This window comes from Juglans regia, chromosome 7, assembly GCF_001411555.2.
Source record: "Juglans regia cultivar Chandler chromosome 7, Walnut 2.0, whole genome shotgun sequence".
NCBI lineage: Eukaryota > Viridiplantae > Streptophyta > Magnoliopsida > Fagales > Juglandaceae > Juglans > Juglans regia.
Genome location: NC_049907.1, coordinates 9430870 through 9454818, shown reverse-complemented (window position 1 = coordinate 9454818; position 23949 = coordinate 9430870). Strand labels below are relative to the sequence as shown.

The window sequence follows — 23949 nt, the reverse complement described above, 5'->3', positions numbered from 1 at the left end:
TATGAACTGCATGCACTCACACTCACTCAACAACAGACAATCCCAGATACGATTGAATAGATCCAAGTATAGTTGCTTGACGGAGGCCAAGTACTCGAGACATTCCTTACTCCCAATGAAACATAGAAAGATTAATTTGGGCGAAACAATCATGCTTGCCACTCGGTTCCATGATTAAAAACCCAAAATAACATTTTTAACTTTTGCGACCTACTGAAACCCATTTACAAATTTCCCCGTTCCTTCTAAACACAAGAAGGAGGCCCTGAGACTGCCTGACACCTAAAGTATCTAAAGACGGGGGGGGGAGGTCGTAATGCCTGATCATTACAAGTGCTGTGTTTTCAAGTTCTACGAGGAAAGGAGCGGGAAAAACAATAGAACGAAAGGTTAGACCCACCCACTAATCGGCCTTGTGAACAGATCGCGGGAGTCAGTGCCTGATGGTAAGCTCAGCTCTCAGATGGAGGACGCCATTTACAAAGTGGTGACTGTCTTCAGCCATGAAAGAAGTCCAGGGTATGCCAAATAAGTTTCGGTAGCCAACTGCCTTCCCCCCAGTGAAGGTGTAGTTGCCTTTGTATTTGCTGGAAAACTCATCTGTTGGCTTTGATCTTGCTGCAAATTCATAGTCTACAGCAAAAGTCACCGATCCCTTTTCCTGCATCCCTAAAAACAGCCCAAAACAGTGGGAAGAGCTCTGCTGGTCCATGTTACAATGAGCTGACAGGAAGAAGCCTTGGCCCCCCAAGTGGAATGCCTGAGAATACACTCGTCCAGAAGGGAACAAATTTGCACACTCCTCCCGCTTCAGGTCCAGGTACACCACGCACTGCTGCCTAGGAAGTTCAAATTCTACCACCTTGACAGGGCGATACTTGTAGGCTCGCTCCACATAGCGGCGAAACCTAACGGCAGACTCTTCTGCAGCTTGAATGCGTTGGCGGTGTGGTGCCTCAGCCTTAAAAAAGAGGGCCTCCATAACAAATTTGGATGCCACCTCATGATCAAAATCATTACAGCTTAAAACCTTCCTAAGCTTCCGGCACGTCATGTAAGGAAATCGAATAAGGCGTGCCAGATTTTTGCCAATGACTTCTCGTCGCTCCTCCAGTTTTGGATACTGAGCCCTAGCCCATTTCAACATAAAGTCATAGACAGTATCCTCTGATGCAACCTGGAGATCATCACTGGACAACACTGCCTCTACTCCAGCAAGGCGCAAGTCCATCAAATCTTCTTGGGACCTGGTCAAAAGTGGTAAAAACCAGAAGGCAAATTGCATTTAATTTTCATAAAGATGAAGAAAACATCAAGCGAAACAATAGCAGTAGCAGCAATAATGAATAGTTGTGCTCATTTTTTTTTAATAATGTTTATCGTAAGTTAATTAATAGATGTGCTCACTTAATCTGAACGCTATTGACACTTTGCTGATTGTGTGGATCAACTTTGCTATAACGTCGCAACATATGAAACTGCTTTTCATGTTAACTGATATTAAAACCTAAGGATCCTGTTCCTCTTGTTTAACCAAGCCAAAAGGTATAGGTAGAAAATGCAACATATAACGTATTGGAGTTTATGACCCATGGCTAACAGAAAATTGTGGCATTTTCCTCGTGTAACAAACATGAAGAGAGAATTGCATGACGCAGGAAATAAGAGGATAATCTGTGAGGAAGTTTAAAAACGCTTTGACAGGTATTAATAACACAACTCTACCTTTAAAAGTAACTTTTCTGATAAGAAAAGACTAAAAGAAAATAAGACTAGAAAAGAAAGGGAAGACAGGAGGAGGGAAATGAAGATCGAGTTGTATATTGTACTTGGAATTAGAACTTACTTGTTGATGTCCTTATAGCGGGTAGCAAGGTACCGCTTTGCAGTGTCAGTCAATGGCTGGATCGCATCAGCTATCAAAACACTAGAAGGAAGCTCAAGATAATCCAATGCAGACTTAGGTGTCATTGGGATATTCCGCAATAGTCGGCTGCAATACCTCATGCATGAGGCGACCTCAAATTTGTCGGCAGCCATAAGAACTTCCAGCAAAGCGGGAGCTGTTGTGACGGATAAGGTATTACTGTACATAAAATTCAAAAGCTCCATGAGGGCAACTTCCTCTGCAACAAGGGGGAAATGAAAAGAATTGTAAGTTGAATTTTCCATGCACAATCAAGAAGCTAATTAGTTTCAACAAATATAAAGAATAATGGTAAGAAAACAGGGAGTTTAGTATATTTTAACAATAATAGTTAGAAACAGGAAGTTTAGGATATTTAAAGAATAATAGTAAGAAAACACAAAGTTTAGGATATTTCTTTATACCAGAGGCATTGATACGAAGGGTTATATGTCGCTGCTCTGACTCTCTCATCCCATTTGAGAATAACTACAATAATAAGAGGAATGAAAATCCCATTTACCAACAATATGAGTAATTTTTTTTAAGTAGCGATAGCACAAGTAAACATAGGTAAAGCCACCTTAAGGTAAGATATAATCTATACCTTATAAAAGAATGGACTTTTGGCTGCCAAAATAGGAGAACTGATATGCAATGTTTTGACTCTTACAACTACCGAACAATCCATGCTCCAGCTAGAATCATTGCTATTCCCAGCTTCATCGCCTATGAGAACAATAAGCAATCTTAGAACACATCACAAGATAAAGTTCTTAGAAGAAAATCTTGCTCTAGTTTCAAGAAGATCAAGCGCATTTTACACAACTCACTCTTCACCTTTTAATATTTAGGTTATTGTTTGGATGATATTGCACTTATTGAAGTCCTAAACAGGAAGGTCTCATTATGTTTTGAGAGACATGGATCAAGCAAAAAGTCATGATGAATTCAGATCAAATATTTTCTCATCTTAAAAAAACACAAGATAAAAAAGTAAACATTATATTTAAGATTGATACAAACCTGAAGGTGATTCTTCACTCATTGCATCAGCTTCCTCATCTGGATTTTGACAGGCCACACATTCATCCATATCAGGCTGGTTACATATCAAAATTTGCTCCACATCCCATGAAGTAACATCCAAAACTGGAAAAGAAAGGAAAACATTAAGCATGAATCAGGAAGCCAGCACACAATACACATACACAGAAATTAATCATGATGGAATATAAAATCTTCCATATGCCAAACTATGTTTTTGGGATGCTATTAGACATGAGACCATACAACTTAAATATATTTTCATCCTCAAGGAAACCAGATCCTTTCATGTCTCCTATCTCAATCAACTCGAACAAAGTCAAGAAACAACGTGAAATCTCACTATAGATATATTCAATTTCCAAACTGACATCTCCAAATACATTGCCAATGAGAATCACAAGAGGTGAATAAGAAAACTTATCATCATGATACATATTTGGGACATCATTCCTCCAAGAACAGCTAAAAGAGCTCATGGATGGCGTAGTAAGCAAGCAAATAGGCGCAAATTCCCAGTTCTTTCTCTTCAACGACCAACCATTCAAGGATAGAGCTTTCCTTTGGACAGCCTCTATAGATTTGAATGGGCAGAGTCTTGCTGTCTTGGTGATTTTCTGGTCTCTTTCCCTGTTCCTATTTAGGTATTCCTATGGTGTACTATCTAGTTAGGTGCAAACATGTCCGATTCACTTGCTTATTTAAGAAAATAAAAGAAAAAGCTCAAGCAGAACATTTCGTTTCATAGTTTCAAGCATAATAATACCAGAATGCATGTCACCAAAACAAATATGTTATAATCCTGTAGTGAAATGGCTGTGATGTAATGAGGAAATGGTTGGGTTGTAACGTTGGGTAGCTGTATTGAGAAATAGAAATGGCTGGAAGGTGTTTGATAAAAAGCTCAAACGAGCCACACGTATATTGATAGAAGGAATACTTCGAGGGGTTCCAGAAACCTCCTTACAATCAAGCCTTGGCAATTTTCCAGATTCCTTCACTCCGTGCCCTCTTTTCCTCATATCCTCACAGGAATAACAGACTAGACAAATAACCAAACAACAAGTGTAAAGTAAAATAACAGACTATGAAAATAGACTACTACAATGACTCAAACGACAAGTAAATAAAAGACCCAAACAAGAAGTAAATATGGACTCCAAAACGCTGTGTTGCATGCCCACACATCCTCCAGCAAACAACATCCATCACGATGGGATCATAACAATCTCCTTCCTTTAAAGAACCTTGTCCTCAAGGTTTAGAGCATTGATAGTTTCTGGATGAGCTGGCATGTGGAGCATCACATACTGCAAATACCTTGGTCTCGGTGTTGAGAAGACAAAAGTGAACCTGGCATCTAACATTTCTACAGTTTCTTTTCCCTTTCCTCTATCAAAGGGCCACAAGATTTGTTTCTTTATCCAATGGTATTCCCACAGTTTTAGCAATTTTATTCCATACCACCCCAGAACATCCCTAAGTGGCAATATTTTAAACAATTGAGGTGCAATATTCCCCCTTTCATCCAATTTAACACCACTATTTGAAAGCGACTCCTGCCACTCAACAACTATACGGTCACTTTCAAAATCTGTCGCATTCTCTAAGGCCTTACAATAAGGGTTGTCAGAAAAATACGTATTTTCCTTCAGAAGATAATCTGAAGTATGACCATCAACACTCAAATCGGTTATGGACTCATTTCTCACAACACATTTATGATAATGAATGAGCACAAAAAGCACAAGTAGACGACAGTCTACCAATGGACTTCTTAAGGCTTCACCTCTTGAGCCGCACAAATAACTCAATGGAAAACAAAATCTGCTGTTGCAAAGCCAACTCTTTGTAAAACAGTAGGCTGACTTCCTTCATAAAATATGGAATACGATGAACTTTTGAAGGGCAGTTGTGAAAGGTAAATCAGTAGTAATTTGTACCCAACCAAACTAACCAAGGAGCTATCCTGAACAATTTCCTCGTACCTTGCTTTTGAGTGTTTTGGAGTTGTTCCATCAATCTGGATCACTAATTTTTCTGAGCATGGCCCTTTTAAATCTTGTTACATTAACAAGATAAAGTCGTCCATGAGGCACCAATAGAACTGATTTTGGATTAAAGCAGGCAATGTCCCATGCTTTTAAGAAAGCTTGGGTATCATCAGAAACTCCATCTCCAACAGCACCAAAGCTATCCATATTCACAAGAACCTTGCTCCCACGTTCACTGGTCCATGTCGAGATGGTAGGTGGTGTATGAGATCCCACCTTGCTTGGGAAGGATAAGTTCTTCCTCTTTACAAGGTTCTAATGGGGCTTCAATTGCATCATTGACTAGTCATTTTGGAGTATAGGCTATGTGGTTTGGGCCTTCCATTGGGGCGTTACAAATGGTATCAGAGCCAATCCCAACCAGAAATGTGAGACTTGAGTTGTGTCACCTATAATGGACAGGCCTACGAGGACGTTGGGAATTTAAGGGGGGTAGATTATGATACCCCTATATGATATGGATAATGGTAGGTAGTGTATGAGATCCCACATTACTTGGGAATGAGAAGTTCTTCCTCTTTATAAGGTTCTAATGAGGCTTCAATTGCATCATTGACTAGTCCTTTTGGAGTATATGCTATGTGGTTTGAGCCTTCCATTGGGCCGTTACATGGGGGAAGGTTCCATCTCATTTTCTTCTTCTATCTCCAAGCTTTCTTGTTCTTCGAGCATGCCAATATCATCATATACCATGTTTTCCTTAAATTTCTCATAAGAAATGTATTTAACAGCAGATATCTTTCTAAATCCAGAATATGTCCTCTTTATTGCTCCTTCAGTTTCATTCCAATCAACTAGGAAAGAGTCACCATCTTTACTTGTTCCACAAGAGAATAGTCGGCTTCCATCAGCACTGTAGAGCATTCTAGTGCACCCCTGTCCAGGTGCATCATAGTCAACCTTGGAGCCCACAACCAAGCCTTAATTTTCCCGTCAACAACAGTTGCAATTATAAACTGAATATTTTCTTTTGATGAGGAAAATTGGAATAAACACGTGCTTCATGACCTTCAAAGTTAAAAAGTTTTCTTCCAGACAAATCCCAAACCTTTATTAATTTATCAACTCCACAAGTTACCACACACAATTGGTTCTTTGGGTGTGAGAATGCCAAGTCATTCACACCACCAACGTGAGCATCACTCTCCGAAAGCTGCCATCGATCATTTTACCCATTGTAAGAATGCAAGTGTATCAAATGTTTGCTAAATGGAACCCCCTTAAAATTATTGGCAAACTCAACCGTGAGATTTTTTTTTTGTAAGTATTATATTTTTTTTTTGATAAATAAAAAATATTATATATCAAAGGAGAAATCAAGTACACTGAATGTATACAAGAAAACACTTTACCCAAAATGACCCAAAAAGCCTCTAATGACCCAAAAAGCCGTGAAAAGGACAACCCAAAATACACCAGACCGGTCCCAACGCTTGTTTCTCGTGGAACTAAAACTCTACCCGAACACCCAACCCCAAACCCTTGATTCCCCCGTCGTCACAATGTCCTCCCTTTAGACTTCCCTCTAGTTGAGCTACCACCTTTAGCGTCGTAGTTAATTGTCCAAGAAAGACACTGTAACTCCCTGCTTTTCTTGAAATTTTGGTTTCAAGCGTGTGGCTTGTCTCAATCGCAGTGATTAGTTCATTGAATTGGTCTTCACATCCTCCATGTAAAATTCCCACAAACTGCTGAATCTTGTTAATTTTAGACAAAATCCAGTCCACTATTGGTGGAAGAGAAACCAGGGGAGCAACGTTATCTCCAGACACAATATCCAATTGCACTCCCGACTCTAGACATTCATCTTCACAAGGCACCAATGCCAAACCCTTTGGTTCTCTAGCAACTCCATTGGTTCGCTCCAATAGTATCATGGCCCCCATTGGAGACTTTGAGGTGATAGCAAGTCCCTTCATCTCTGGGGTCCCTACATCTCCTTCAGACCTTGGCACACTATTTTCCTTCAACTCTGACGAGGGAGCTTCGAGGACTAAGGGTGTAGTACCGACTATCGGTCTATTCTGTATTATATGAGACGAATGACATTCCATTACTGATGTCTCTACGCTGATACCCGATATAGACCCTGCTTCAAATAACCCGACTTTCCTTTTGACCCGCCATACTCTCCTGGATCTAGAAATAGGGACAGAGTTGAATCCGATCTTTCGTTTTTCTTTAACTCGGTTTAAATGATTTGGGCCTATCTTGTTTCTTACAACCATGTTGCCTCCAACTGAAAGCTGGTCTATTTTCAAAGACAAGAAACCTATCGCTACCTTCAGCTCGACAAGTTGGGTTTCCATCTCCTTTAAGGAATTGTGCATCTCAACAAGCTGGTCTTGAGACGTGATTTTCGAATCCCTTTCACTCTCCCGAAGCATGACCCGTCTTTAGAGCTATCGCATAGGATCGCCTCACCACTGAGGATGTACTAGGATCTTTGTGCACCTCAAAGTTTTCCTTCGCTGACATGCCACCGACATGTCTGCCACACGACTCCCTAGCAGAGCCACGTCTTGCAGCACCTTGTCCTTCCAAACCACACAACACCTCCCCCATCCTTCTCCAACCACTGCCCCCTCCTCAGGAATGAAAATAAAATTCCTCCTCCCACCACCACCATACTCTTCTACCGCCATATAACGTCCTGGAGCATTTGAGCAACGGTGCGCCGTGAAACTGCGTCTACCTTCTCGGGCAGTGGAGAAAAAATCTTGTTTTTCATCCTTTGTGCACGCTTCCATGGCCTTAGCCAGCCACTGCACTGTTGTTGAACCCAAAACCAACTTAGAAATCACCCTTCGACCCCTTTTAGTAATGGCCAACATATGCCCCTCCTTCACCAAAGTAAAGGATTTGGATTCTATGACTAACACCATAGAAGAACCCATACTGACCAAACACCCCTCCTTCAACAACCATTCATAATCACATTGAGACTAGATTAGAGATCTGCTACACAAATACACAGCTAAGGACCACTGTTGAAGACCAACGGCTTCAAACTCAAAGCTTGACACCGGAGTACTCCCAAAAGACTCACTTGAGAGCGTCGACTCGGTCTGTGACGATGGCACGACCAACGGAGCCATCGGGAGGATTGCAAGTGCTTTGAGAGACGACACAGTAAGATCTAGGTCGTTGGAGGGTGGACCAACACCGAATGGCCCTCAGCGAGGTTGCCTGGGTCCGTCGGCTTTATCTGTGACGACCGTGCTGTGTCTCTCTCCGGTAAGGGTGGGTGGCGGCAGAACGGCCACCAGAAACAGATCCCAGAAACGGATCTAGAAGAAAACCAGGTTGCTGGAGGGTTGACCAATGCCGGAAAATCCTCGGCGTAGATGCCAGGGGTCCGTTAGTCTATTCTGTGCTGCCGGGAGCCACTTGCCGGCCTAGGTTACGGCAAAATGGATTTCTCTCTTACGGGTAATACACCTTACGCACAGGTGTATCTCTCGCTGGCGGGATGGCAAGCTCTGAACAACCCTTCGTGAGATCACCGGGGGCTCGGCAATGATGTCTAAGCTGGCGGTGAGCAACCACTCGCTGGCCAAGGCAGCGGCGAGATAGTATCTCTCACATGGGTGTTTTCTCACGAGTGTCTCTCTCCTCCCTCTACGCTGTCAAACGGTATCTTCACAAAATTGGGATGTATATTTTATAAGTATTATATATATCAATAGGAGTAACCAAGTACACTAGATGTATCCCTAACCTATACTAGAGAGCTCCTACTGCCCCAAAAAGCCTGCGAAAAACTACCCAAAATATACATCAAGCTCGAGTTAGAATAAAACATACCTCCCCAACCCCAACCCAATGTTTCCTGTAGCCCAACCTCCACCTGAAACACCCTCAACTGTGGGATTTTTCCATGGTCCTCCACCAAGGGTTACAAGAGAAAAATGAAGGGCTTCAAATATCTAAAAAATGCCTTCAATGGTATACTTTGCACTCAACTCTCGATAGGAAGTGGAAATGGAGATAGGGAAAATGTGCTTACCACTGAGAGTACTGCCCAACTCTTCAGCTTCATTTCCCCACTTCCAGTACTCAGAATTTATTGAGTCCCTGTAGACAAGGGTTTCTTCAAGCATTTTATCAAACAACTCCCTTGCACGCTGGTTACCACCGTTTTGAAGTGCTTCAACTTCTTGAGAAGTAAACTTCGCCATGGGGACAAACTTCACGCAAAATGTAAATTCATGATGTCTCCCACTGCAAGTCATACAAACGAAACTCCAAAAATCCGTACAAACATATATTGGACCCAAGCTGTTGCAGTTGATGCATCTTCGATTGGGCATTGTGCGGTTTGGGTGTTCCTTTGATCTTGGAAATCAAAAGGGTGTGGGTCTTCCAGGAAAGGTGCCATGTGAGACGTGCAGGGAGTAGGTCGGAGATTGGATCCGTGAGCCCACCAAGGAGATCTGGGTCACCATCTCCGAGATCTGCAAGACAACTCCAGTGTTGGCATTTGAGCTTGACAAGGGGAAAAATGGGTTTTGAGACCGATACTGTGGGCACTGCCACTATCTCCTCCACTTCAACTGCCTTTTTCTTTTCTTCCTTCACGATTTCATCTTCATCCTTCGTTCCATTTTCTTCCTGCACTACTGATTTTTGTTTTTCTTCAATTGAATTCTTAGATGCCCAGTCTTGCCACTCCAAGAGAGTCTGCTGCACCCCCCACACAATTTTGCTACATTCTCTTACAATTTACATGTATTCCGTCGAGTATTTCTTTCATCTCCAGCAACTTGTCCAAAATCTTTTCCAGCAAATTTGTTTGTTGTTTGTTGAATCTTACCCCGTCTACGGCGGCCCACTCTATCAACACTGACCCAGTGGTAGCCATTTTCCTTTTGACGGCTTCACTCATCTATCAGTATTTAATAACTTAATAACATGCCCATACATAGGACTAAGGCATTTTAATCCAACCTATAGGTCGCCCCCTACGTGACTTAAACTTGTAACGAGATCCCTGCTCTAATACCAATTGTTATAATCCTGTTGTGCAATGGTTGTGATGTAATGAGGAAATGGTTGGGTTGTAACGTTGGGTAGCTGTATTGAGAAATAGAAATGGCTGGAAGGTGTTAGATAAAAAGCTCCAACGAGCCCCACGTATATTGATAGAAGGAATACTTTGAGGGATTCCAGAAACCTCCTTACAATCAAGCCTTAGCAATTTTCCAGATTCCTTCACTCTGTGCCCTCTTTTTCTCATACCCTCGCAGGGATAACAGACTAGACAAATAACCAAACAACATGTGTAAAGTAAAATAACCGACTCTATGAAAATAGACTACTACAATGACTCAAATGACAAGTAAATAAAAGACCCAAACAACAAGTAAATACAGAATCCAAAAAGCTACGTTGCATGCCCACACATCCTCCAGCAAATGACATCACATCACAATGGGATCATAACAAAATATAAAGCAATAACGATGTCCAGTTGCATAGAAAGTGGATGGCGTGACAATGATATATACTAAAACGCCATATCTCCCATAACTTTGGTTCCTAGGTAACAGATAAATCAAATCTCAAGAATTTCCAGCACAATCATGAGTAAAGGTGTAACATACGGGTCCAAATTTAGGGCTTAAAAACTAGTATTTATTTATTTATTTATTTTTATTTTCATTTTAGGAAATATGCTATTTGTTAAATCGATGATTCTTTTCCTATCAAAACTTTTGTATAGTTATCCATTAGTTTCCATATTAGATTAGTTTCCTAGTTTGAAACTACAACTCGACTTTTCAAAATCCTCTCAGAATCCTTATTCTCGTAGGAATAATTTTTCCCAAGTGTAGCCAACTTCAAACCCTAGCATATCTACTAAGGACTCAAGCCGCTTCCCTCCCCATCGTCTATAAAATCCCACGTAAACCCTATGCTTTGAACACACAAAAATTACACAGAACTCACTTCGCAAAAGCTGTATATACTCTGCCCAGCCACCGTTGACCACTCTAGGACGTCAGAGCACTACCCCGGCTGCCTAGAAATCACCGACCAGCCTAATTCCATTGAACCCACTCCTTTCCGGTAAGTCCCCGACGGAATCTCTCTCTCACCGTGATTTTTCACTTCTTGGTCTGACTCTCTCTCACTCTCTCTTGCATCGCACCACTGCCCAGAGGACCCAATCGCGTCACCAGTCGCTTCCAACCACCCCAGAGCCGCCGTCGCCTCAGCCTCATTTCCTCGGTGAGTTATCGCACGACTCTCTTCCACTCTCCCGTAAGCATGCCTTTCCACCTTTTGTTTCTTTTACTTCAGCCTTCCTAAAATACCCATGCAATACTATTAATTTTACACAAATACCCCTCCATCTAGTCTTGCTGTAAGATGTATTTCCCTTTGTGTTTTGTTTTCAGCCTTTCCCAAAAAGCCCCTCCACTAATTCTGTAATTACTTACATGCCTTTTTGACCCTTGATTGTGTAATCTGCCTTAGGCCCAATCGGCTAGTGTTGTCTTTAAGGGGTATTGGGCCTAGTTTCAAATGAACTTATTGGGCTTATTTAAAAAACTATGATAATTTAAGTGGGTGAACTTGGGTTGACAGAAACTGTTTTATGGTTTTAAAGTGGGCTGGTGGTGCTTAACAAAAACATGTTTTAGTATTTTATTGGGCTGGTTATATTTTCAGAAAAACATTACTCTTCCATGGGCTTTATCTATTTGAATAATTATGAGCCCATAGACGCAAATTTTATAAAGTGTATTTAAGGGATTTTAAAGTATGTTTTTAGAGTTTGCTTTGAAGCCTATTATTTTAGTTAAGTTCCATTATACGTATTTAATTACTTGGATTATTACGACATGCTTTTCTAGGAAGTTAGTAACGTCTAGTACCTCGTATAGGTAACGCGCTACAAGTTGGAAATCAGCAAGCAGCGCTAAGAGGTAAATAGTATGATCATATAAATGCATGCGTACTATGAATATTATTGTTATGTATGAAAATATGATGTGCTTATGATGGTTATCTATGCTACGCTAAGAGACAAGTCAAGGTTAGATCCTTTTCACGATCTTGATAAAATATGAGATTATGATTGAATGAATGAATATGTTTGATTGATTGAATGTTACAAAAATCATATGAAAGTCATAAGATGTTCATGTAGTAATTCAAGTCAAGTATGCTATGTAATAGAATAGTCAGATTATGCAAGCCATGTTCATGTAATATCTAGATTATGTATGCCATGTTCATGTAATACTTAGATCATGCATGCCATGTCCATGTAGTACTTAAATCATGTATACCATGTTCATATAGTACTCAGATATCATGTATGCCATGGAATGTCATAAAATGTTCAGATCATGTTACGTTATGTCATGTTATGCTATGCCATGTACAAGAATATGCCATGTTAAGAAAGTTCATGAAGCCTAATGAATTCTCATGCATTAAGAAAGATAAGAAGTTTTAAGACTGTGCCACAGACTCAAGTGTGGTGAGCCACAAGTAAAGTGAAACACGGACTCAAGCGTGTTTCACTCCATCTTATTCAGCTGAGTGAAACACGCTCTCAATCCATGTTATTTAGCTAAGTGAAACACGGACTCAAGCGTGTTTCACTCCATGTAATGCAAGTTAAGTGAAACACGGACCCAAGCGTCTTTCACTCCATATTAAGACAAGATAAACAAGTTATCATGCATTCACGTTACATGTTGGCCATGATTATGTATGCTTCCGCTCATGTTAATGATGAATACGTATGCTATAGAATCCGTGACGATTTATAAGTAAAGAAAGTTATGTTACGTGTATGATTGTAAATTTGTGATGCTGTATGTTATGAAGAGTCTTCAGAAATTAAGTGCATGCTAGTCCAAATTATATTTTACAGTATGATGTGCTACTTACTGAGTATTCAACTCATTTTTGTTTGTATTCTTGTTTTCTTCCATGTTTTAATTCTCACAGATGGTGATTATGATGACGCAGAGCTGGATGACCAGGAATAGATCTAGTACAAAGTCTTAGGACAGAATAAGTGATATTCACACAAGAATTAGATTTCTTTTATGTCATTCATAGGATTAGTTTATGTTCATTTACTTGAAGTTCAGTTTTCGAAACAATCATGTTCAATTCAGTTTTAATAGTTTGATTCTTTTCAATAAATGAGGTATTTCAAGATATGAATCTCTTTACCGGGCATTATGTTATGAATGTTAGTAATACCTCTATCCTACGGGAAGGGGGTGTTACAAAAGGAGTCTGACTTTCTCATTTTCTCAGGCATCCTACAACTAAAGACACATCAAAACAAGAATCTCTTTGTTTTGATTTCATCACTGCAATTGTCTGCGCAAGAAGCAGAAAATTTGTAATTACACGACCTCAATTACTTGGTATTCAGGCTTGGTTGAGAGGATTTTAACCATTTACTCGTCACATATTAATTTCAATCAGCAATTCTTCGAGTAGTTGGTTGGTCCCTCAAGTTTTGAACCAATACAACATTCCCAACAGATCAGATACCACATTATCTAATATTTCGCTCCACTTTCTAAAAACACAGACAGAGACCAAGCTGCTGCCCTCATTCTTCCCTCTTTTTCCTCCATTTTCTTATAATAGCAAGCAAAGCTCTAGAGTCTAGATAATAAAATGAGAACATCTAGATGGGGTTTCCTCTGCAGGGGTGGGTCCGAAGGCCCTACCTTGGAGAGGTTCCCCAACATCAAAACAAAAATAAAAAAACTTCTAGATGTGTGACAGGAACTAATACTCCATTTTTCTCCCCCTCAAAAACCTTACAGAGCCCTAAAAGATCGAACGGAAACCTATAAGCTTTGGAACATCTAGGACTTCGACTTCTCTACCTGAAGCATCCAGATACCCAGGAAAACAAAGCAACTTTTTAAGCAAACAGTGGCTCATAGAACCGACTTTCCATTTAGGATTTAACCTGCTCCATGTTCCATTTATCCAGCATAAATATCAAGCATAAAACCCCAAAAAATTAGTGTCTTCCCCTTATCAAACTTTTTAAAAAACAAGCAGATACTTACCCTCAGAATCGGGCCGGTTTTCCAACGGATCTCCCACGATCTCGATCCGGAGCAACCGGTCGGAGAAATTGCTGTCGTTAAAAGCGAACCCGAAATCGGCTTCCCCAGCAGACAGACCGCGAGAGAAATCCGAGTCCATCACCGTTTTCGGATCGAAAAGATCCGAATTCATATCCAAATTCCTCATTCCACACAAACCCCCCCCGAAAAGCGAAGAAGACGGCGTGCCCTGCCTTAGACGGTGGGGTTTTCCAAACCCTAACAGACGAAGTCTCGAAGTTTGCGTGATATTGCGAGAGCCTGAGATTAGAGCCAATAAACAAAAAGGAAAGGCAGAAGAGCGCTGTAGTTAATATCCAAAGCGACCGACTCGTGACGTTTTTTCTTTCGACTATGTTCTTCAATTTTGGCTTTGCTACGTGGTCTTCGGTGATTGGTTCAGTTTTCTTAATATTATTTATACCACACGAAGCGGCAGTGTTTCTTGGCTCGACAAGAATGAAGGAAGACGAGATGATCATAAAAGAGCAAGTTTTTACGTCGCCATTAATATGCACGAGAGCCGCCACAACAGGTAATGATACATTGACATTGATTGCTTTATAGAGGATTGATTGTCTCCTAAAAAAAGAAAAGAAAACATGTTGAGATAAGAGTCGGGTGAAGTGGCATGTAACTAAAGTGAACCACACCCACTAGTCTGGTAAATTGACAGAAGATGAGCCCAACAAGACAGAGTGTGAGTGGTTTATTTTTGTGTGATTCTAATTTACATGACAAACTAAATATGCAAGAAATAAACAAATATTACTGTAGGCCAAAATTAAATGTGAAAGTTTTCAATCTTGAAATTGATTTTGTTGTCAATCTATAATTTACTTTATTAAGGGATTTTCTTGTTGATGTTGTTTATCTCTATTTTTTTTTATAAGGTTTTCTAGAAAGGTACGAAATTAGAAGGGTATCAGAAAATGATGAGTTGGAATAATTTCGTGTTTATTTTGTGCAAATGATGAGCTGTGGGTTTGTTTTGTTAAAAAAAATTAGAATTTGAGGGCAATCACGAGGGAAACGGTTTTTTTTTTCCCCCTACCTAATAGCTGAAACAACTTCATTCAACAATAAGGAGCACCAATTATAGAGACATTTCAAGAATAACATACTATTGCTTGACAATGTATGGAATGGAATGCCACCAAATCTTAGCATCATCCACCTTTTTACAAAAACAAGCCAAAAGTATGCGCTACAGAATTTGCTTCATGAGGGAACTTGCTTCATGAGGGATATGCCAGTACTCGACAATTAGAAATCCTAAACACAAATACTTGATGTAAGCTAAAATAGCATCATGACCTAACAAATCTACATCACTAGAATTCAACATTGTCACAATAATTTGTGAATCACGTTCAACTATAAGCCTTTGAATGCCCATATGAGAAATAAATTGCAAACCCATGGGAGTAGTTTTTCCTTCCATTGGGGTACTTCCATGTCTATGAGGTCACTCATTTTTGCATCATAATCCAAATCACCTTCGGCATTAAAAGGTACATTTGGAAGCCAACGATCCTTCCAAATTTTAATTCTCTAACCCGTTCCAACTCACCACATACAACCTTCTTGCAGAACCCACTTAGCTCAACAAATAGATTAATGTCTACTTCGTTTTCTTGATATGTTTCTTTATTTGCTGGACTATCAACTTCTTCATGTAGTTCGTATGCCTCTAGAATGTAATCATATACATTTCTTGGTACAAACTTCTCCACTACCAATCATGGGTTTCCGTACTCCAGATTATCTAAATAAAAAACTTGATTTGCTTGGCAAGCGAGAACGAAGGGATCGTCCTCATACCATGTGCGAGATGTATTGATACTCACAAAATAATCATTGCTACGCACTCCCAACCTAGGATTTGAGACATCCTACCAATTACATTTAAACAACTAGACCATATATCCTCCCACGTACTTTTAACACTATGATATTTTTCATAATTCCGTATAAGTCAATGTTATCATCCTCATGGCTTCCTTCGACTACGACCCCACAATTTTGAGTTTTCTTATATCGTTCTCCATCAGTTGTGTGAAATCTATATTCACGCACCAAACATCTTGAGTACTGGAAGGCTCGCTTGGACAGACCACATGCTAGAGCATATAGTTCTGGTGAGATTTCTTCTGAATTTCACCATATCTCTATACAACCTATATCAATAAATATTATTATATAGAAAAAAAATAGAGTTTAGTAGTATGAACTTCATATTATAAAATTGGACTTAACAGTAATACCGTATATTCAAACTACGAGGCAAATTTCTCTTTGTGTGTCTTTTTTACGTCAGTTACACTATTTGAGCGAAGTAGTTATATATGTTCGATGCGCATGTTTATGTGAATTGTTAATTTGTATGAAGTTATACTGTATTATTATACATAAACTTAAAGATAATATTGATTGAGAGGATCATCACTAACCTCAAGTAGTGATCAATCTCTGCGCAGTTATTCAAGACATACTATCGAACTCTTTCAAACTCTCGCCCACATAGGTTGTAGCCCCCTTGTGCGCCTATGAGACACACGGTTTGGGAAAACAAAGTAAATATCGATGAAACTCCTTCCTCTCTATAATTTCGATCTGGTCTTGTAAATCTAGTATCAACCTCACGAAAACATATTGAACAAAATGTATGTCACTCAGTAACAATATATGACTCTGCAATCGAACCTTTTGGACGAGCTTTATTTCCCACAGATCGCTTAAATTTTTTCAAAAACCTTTCAATAAGATACATCCATCTATACTGAACCGGGTCAGTGATTAAAGTTTCACAAGGTAGGTACACAACCAAATGAACCATTACATCAAAAAATGAAAGTGGGTACAAATTCTCTAATTTGTACAATATTACTGCAATGTCAGCTTCTATTTTTAACAATGCATCAACTTGTAACGTTCTACTATAAATGTCTCTGAAAAATCCACTTAATTCTGTGAGAGTTGTATGAACATCTCGAATAAACTTTTCATGCACACTAACCGCCAACAGACTCTGCAGGAATGGTGGTTATCAATTAGAAAAGTTGCAAAAATACTTACACTCTTTAATGTTTTAAAGAGTGTAAGTATTTTTGCAACTTTTCTAATTGATAACCACCATTCCGGAACATATATCACATGTATTCATCACAAATGATCAAGTATTTAATCTAAACTCATTGATATTGAACATTCCGCGAAATCCATAATATATGGAGCAGAGAGATATGTTTTTCAAAATCACTTATATTTTTTCAATCTGTATATTTCATTACGATCTTGTCATTAATTAACAAATTCAACCGATCGAGTGTAAATTGAAAATATGGATTGTTTATTAAGTTGTAAATTAAAAGTATTAATATATAGTTTCAGTGTTATAACCTAGGCGGCCTAGTAGAAGAATTGGCCATTGTGATAAATGGAATCTTGTATTATTTGAAAATGAGAAGTTATTATCCTATCCTTCTTTCAATTGTTACGTTACATTGAGTTGCAAAATAAAATATATATATATATATATATAAAATAATCTGTGCTTTTAATTTGTAATTCCCCAAAAAAGAAATAATAGTGGGTGACAAAATATACATCCTCAAAAATTAGCTCTACACCAAATTTTTATTGCAAATGGACGATGTGTTTAAACTTTGAAAACACTTCCTAAGCATTAGGGTTTATGTTCTAACTTCTATTCCTTCTCCTTCCTCGCTAATCATTTGGTTTTGAATTGATTTAAGTGTTTAGGGTGGGGGTGGTTGCATATTTTAGCTTTGTTTCACTTCTGGCTATGTTGCCTTCGATCTTCAGCCTTTTAAGCCCCAAGCCTGAATATTCTCTATATTAATGATTCATACTTCATTGAGCCCAACCATCTTTTTATTTCATCACAAAATCGGTTCAATCTGTCTATACAAAATTATATTTATTTTTAAGAATGCATTTTTTTCTTGAAAGAAAGATATATAATAGAATTGAATATAGAAAAAAAAATATATCCATTGTCATTTTTTTCATCATCTTATGATGTGGCATTAAATGATAAGTTTACAAGTATAATATAATAAATAATCTTCAATCATCTAATATCACATCATAAAATATTTAGATAATAATAAAAAAATAGATGATGAGATAATATATTGTCAACCAGTGATAGAATCTTTCATTATTTGATTCATAGGACTACTAAAGATACAAGTAAATCCTACATATGGACGTGACACTATGCCAAGTTAGTTTAAATTTTTTTTCTCCCTCCCCTTGAGCCCCTCCCCCTCCCTTCCCCTCGTCGCAAACCCGCGCCGTATGATGCCGGCTGTTTGCTCATTCGTGGGAGCCAGCCCTAGAAATTAGCCGACATTGTTGTTGTCGTTCACGTCCTCACAGGCAACAAATAACAAACAGTTTACCTTAAAATTATGTATTAAATGCAAAACCAGTTTTTTTTTTTTTTTCGGTGTTTGTAAAATGCTTTTTTTGTCGATACTTTTATTTACCGTTTCAGAACATATTTTATAATCAAACAACTACTTATTTTATTAGAAATAATTTTAATTTTTCATAATTTATTTGAAATAAAGTTATTTGAAAGGTTATTTGAAAGGGTAATGCTCTATATACCTGAAGTGTGCAAGCTATTTTTATGTTTTTTTTTTATAACTCAGTTTTAAATAAGTGACATTTCTATAAAATTATCTAATAACAATTTTAGAGTAATGCTACATGTAGTCATGAAGTATGTAAGTATTAGGCAGTCGTTTTGAAAAAGAGTGTGATCTATTATTAAAAAATTAATTTTTTTTATGTAGATCTCATATTTATTTACTTTTTCAAAATGATTAAACGACATTTGCGCACTCACGATTGTAACTATCATTTCTCTACAAGAATATATATAATGTAAGCCTAAAATGTGAAAATTTAATGCCTTTAAATTATGAATTGAGGTGATAATAATGCAAAGCTGCCTTGAATTTTTTTGGATAGTAATAGTGCAATGCCAACATCAAGGTGGCTAGTTGTTTTTGTTCTACAAAAATAATGGCTTTGCTCCAGAAATAATGAAATATCATTGACGCTCATGACCTTGACCTCCTAGAGTAGGCAAAACTTCAATAGAAAGCTATTTAAAAAAATAGAAAAATGATTTTAACAATTTTATCAAATATTTCTACTAGAGTAATGTTAGAGTGAAGTCACTATAGCAGTGCATGCTTTACACTCACTGCGTGACTGTTTCTAGTTGATTATTTCCAACACTCACTTGGAGAGATGTGTGGTCTATATGATGCCATATCATGTGTAAAATAAATGTTCTTAATAGTGACTTCTATCTATATTTATTCTTTTCACCATATTCAATACCAATAATCAATAATAGTGATTGAACCATTTTGCAAATTTATCTACAAATATGCGAATACACATAAATCAGGAACAATAATCAGTGGAAATTGCATAGAAGGATATATATAGCCCAGTCATTTTGATTTGATATCCATCCAACGGTCAGAAACTCCCCCCACAAACTGAGTCCTAATCATATTCTTTACAAAATAAAATAAAATGACTAAACATTTAACGGATAGGAATTCCCAGAACATAAAATTAGTAACCATAGAGAAGGATATTATTTTGGCCGTTGTATTTCATATTTTCACTTTAAAACTAATAACGGCAAGGAATTTCAAAATTTAAGAAGCCGTTGAGAATGCTCCTCCATAATGCAAAACTCTGTGCATGCCTGCAGAGAGAGAAACGAAACAACTCAATGAGAGAGAAAGAGAGAGATTGTGGTATTGAGTTTCGACGAGCTGGAGACTACTCACTGCAGCTGCTAAATGAGTAGAGACGCGCAACAGCTGTCTCCAAAGGTTTTCGTCGCTGTCGTCGAGTTTTAGAGGCATTCTTTGCTAGATCTCTCAATGGAAACAACAAGAGATGGCCACAGGAGCTGTTGTTCCCCTGCAACAGCAAGAGGTACTTCAGATTCCTTTTTTAATTCTCAATGCATCTATGTTTGTTTACTTTTTGATCTGTTAGTTTTAGGTGAAATTTATATTGGTTTTGATTTCTTTCGCATCAATGGATTGAATCTGCAATCGGCTTTTATTTTATGATATGATTTAGTTTTTTATCTATTTGCTAAAGAACTCTCAGAAATTCACTCTTGAGAAATTCTATCTTAAAGGTGAGATAGAGAAAAGGTTTCCATTCTTTATATACATGCAACTACATGATATATGAAGCCTATGGCAAGGCTCTGTACAACAAGCTAAACTTACGTATAAAACAGATTATACATAGCTAGACTTCCAAACATAATTTTCCTTTGTCTTGCAATTGTCTCGGTGCATTGATTGCAGAGTGATGTTTTGCTATTTCTAGAGTCACAATATCCAATGGTGAGATAACGCTGTCATTAGCTGGACTTGAGACATTTGGATTTTAATTTCCATAGTAGAGATCGGATTGAATCTAAAGCTGAGTTTTCGTTTGGAACCAATTTGGATTATCGATTCGTAAGTTTTTTGTTTTAATCAATTTGATAGAAACATATAGATTTAGTTTCATTTTATTCTTTTTTAGTCAAACGTAATTCCTAATTTTCTTATTTCATTTTCTATGTGAGGGATTGCTGAAAAAAGTTTTGCTCTGGCTGCCGGAGTCCCGACTCTGTAGCGGAGAGAGAGAGAGAGAGAGAGCGCGCGCTTATTCTTCTGCTTCTTCACACGCCCACAGGTCGATCTAATTCTTCCTTCTTCTCGACTCACTTATTTCATCACAATGATTTCCATAAAAAGTTTTTGTGATTAATTACTATTCTGCCAGATTCAAATATCCAAGAAACGTATAGGTGTTATCTTTGTGATAATGTTTTTTCTAGTTTCTTTTGATTAATTCAATAGGATTGTACTGTACCAGTAATGTAGTGGCATTTTATACAGACTGTTTTTGTTTGTTTTTTGCAATTTCTTTTCGCACCGAAAGGAAAAAAAAGATACGCACACACGGTCAGCTGTTTTGATGCTTTTCTAAACAAGTGTTTTTTCTATTTTGAATCAGTGAGAAGTATTAAACTAAAATAAATCTATAATTAAAAGTCGAAAATAGATGCTATATAGTAAATTTAACTTTCTTTTTGAATTCTTTCAAATGTTCCACAAATCCCGAAGAATTTTTTTACAGGAAAATCGACTTCTGAGTGTTGGGGCTTTCATTTGCTGCAGTCATGAAAGCAGAACAAAAAAGGTACGAGTTTCTAGGTTAATCATTGCATCCTATTTTGTGGATGAGTTGCTTTGAAGTAGTTTAATGACATTATTTTGCTCTGATTTTTCAACCAAATCTTGGCATTCTTATTTTTGTGTTGTTGTTTTATTGAGTGGTTGCATTGCTATTTTTGCGTGGATAATCTCACAAAGTGTGGAAATATATGCATTACTGTGCAGAAAAAGGGACCAAATACATGCATTTATATTGATTACTTCAATAGTGTGGGTCAACTTTGGTGTGATTGATACTTAGAAAAAAAAAAAAAATTTGGTGTGATTGATGTAGCACGAAAGCTATATAGAATACATGTTGCCGATACAATTCTTTCACAACCTTGGTTTTTGTTAGTGCCAAAGGATGCACGTAAGTTAAATATTTTTGACAAAAAAAATAAGGTCCAGTTTAATGTCTCGGACAATGAAATACACTTTTATTAATTTAGAACTAACTAGTTTGTGTTTCTTCATACTTTTCTCCCGTTTTGATTTTGTATTCAGTTGACATAAAATTCACTTTATTAATTCAAGAACAATTATAATCCTTTCTTCCATGATCGGCCTCGTTTGTTTTCGGAGATGAGATTAAAGTTAAAAAATTGAATAAAATATTGTTATAGTATATTTTTTAATATTATTTTTATTTTATAATTTAAAAAAATTGAATTGTTTATTTTATTTTGTATTGGAAGTTGAAAAAATTGTAATAATTAAATGAGATAAAATGAGATGAGATGAGATGTTTTTCCAAAACAAACGAGAATAAACTACATAGTTAAGTATTTGGATGATATGTACATGTTCTACGAGCATGGAGAGCTCTCTGGAAGTTGTATTTAGGAGGAACTCCAATTAGTTGTAATAGACTCTAGAGGTGCTTTTTTCAATACATGTCCCTACTTTGCAAGGCAATTGCTTTTTTGTTTTTTGGTTTTTGCATTACGGCCAATATCTAAATAGGGCATTTGCAATGGTGTGGGGTTTGCGTTTGCGTGTGGTTGTGGGCGTGTGTTATTGGATTGAAATTGTATGTAGGACGAATTTAGATCTGACATATACAAGTTTTACAAGCATGCAAACAGATTGTGTCACTAACATTTTAGCACTGCTTTTTCATTTTCTCTTTATTTGTCTTTATGTGTGTTATTTATTTGGTTGAAACTATATCCTAGAGGAATTCCAATTAGTTGTAATTAGGATCTAGATGTGCTTTTCTCAATACACTTACTACTTGCAAGTTAATTGCTTTATTTTTTATTTTTTATTTTTGCGTTACAAACAATATCTATGACAAGAAACATATTTTTTGGTCTTTGTTCCATCATATAAAATTTGCATGAATTTTGCTAGATCAGTCGTGTCCAACATCTGATGACTTCTCATCATATTTTCATATTATTTATTATCTAATCATCTTTTCATATAATCATGATTTTATCAAATCCTCATGTTCATAACCGTCACGATACATCTAGTTACATCATTTTTCATAATTTTTATCACCTCCTCTCATCTTATCTCATCATATTTTTATATTATTATTATTGAGACCATCCTCATTAATTTCATCATTGGCATTACAATGTCTCTATATGAAAGTTAAGTGTTCAGAAAAAAAAAGATTACAATAAAGCTGCATTAATGCACAAATGGATTTTTCTCAAAGTTTGACAATGATATTTGTATATTTGATAGAGAAACTTAATTCATTTTTGTTTTTATATTGTTGTTGTTAGTGATATTTGTTGTTGTTGTATATTATTTTTTTAATTTGTTTGTAATATTTGCAAAAAAAATTTTGATGATAGGTTTGTTAAGAGACGAGATATCTTGAAGTTGATATAAAATTACATGTTTGATCTACTATTTATTGCTTTTATCGGGGAGATATCTATTTTTTAAAAATTAAAATAAGTATTGTACAATATTTGTATTGTTATTCTCATTCTCTAATATTATCATTATTGGTGTTTTACCATGCTAAACAAAAGTATAGATAGACTATATTGTCTCTTACATTCTTGTGCAGAAGGAAGAACTTAACAAAGGGCGTAAACCTCATATCTCTCTCATCTCATGTCTCATCTCATCTCACATCTCATATCTCATATCTTATCTCTCATCTCATATCTCATATCACATCTCATATCACATATCACATATCTCATCTCATTTCATATATAATCTCTCATCTCATATCTCATATCCCACCTCTCATCTCATTTATTATCCTTCATCTCATCTCATGTCATCTTATATCATATCTCATCTCATATCATATCTCATCTCATCTCATCTCATGAATCTATCATCTCATCTCATGAATCTATCATCTCATCTCATTTTATCCCATCACATATCTCATCTTTCATCTCATTTCAAATCTCATATATCATCTTTCATCTCATCTAATGTCTCATCTCATGTCATCTCTCATGTCATCTCATATCTCATATATCATCTCATATCTCATCTCATCTCATATCATATGCCATCTCATCTCATCTCATCTCTGATCTCATATCATTTTGTCTCATCTCATATAT

The 23949-nt window shown here is 37.2% G+C and overlaps 1 protein-coding gene across 1 annotated transcript; it reads right to left on the bottom strand.

The window, feature by feature from the left end:
• Nucleotides 1-76: 76 nt before the first annotated feature.
• Nucleotides 77-14430, bottom strand: LOC108996443 (BTB/POZ domain-containing protein POB1-like). Its single transcript, XM_018972340.2, has 6 exons — nucleotides 14073-14430; nucleotides 2933-3058; nucleotides 2514-2635; nucleotides 2332-2395; nucleotides 1847-2126; nucleotides 77-1247 (listed from the first exon to the last, which is right to left on the bottom strand). Exons 1-6 carry the CDS (start codon nucleotides 14257-14259, stop codon nucleotides 434-436), a joined length of 1593 nt encoding a protein of 530 aa, XP_018827885.1. The 5' UTR covers nucleotides 14260-14430; the 3' UTR covers nucleotides 77-433.
• Between the last annotated feature and the right edge of the window lie 9519 nt (nucleotides 14431-23949).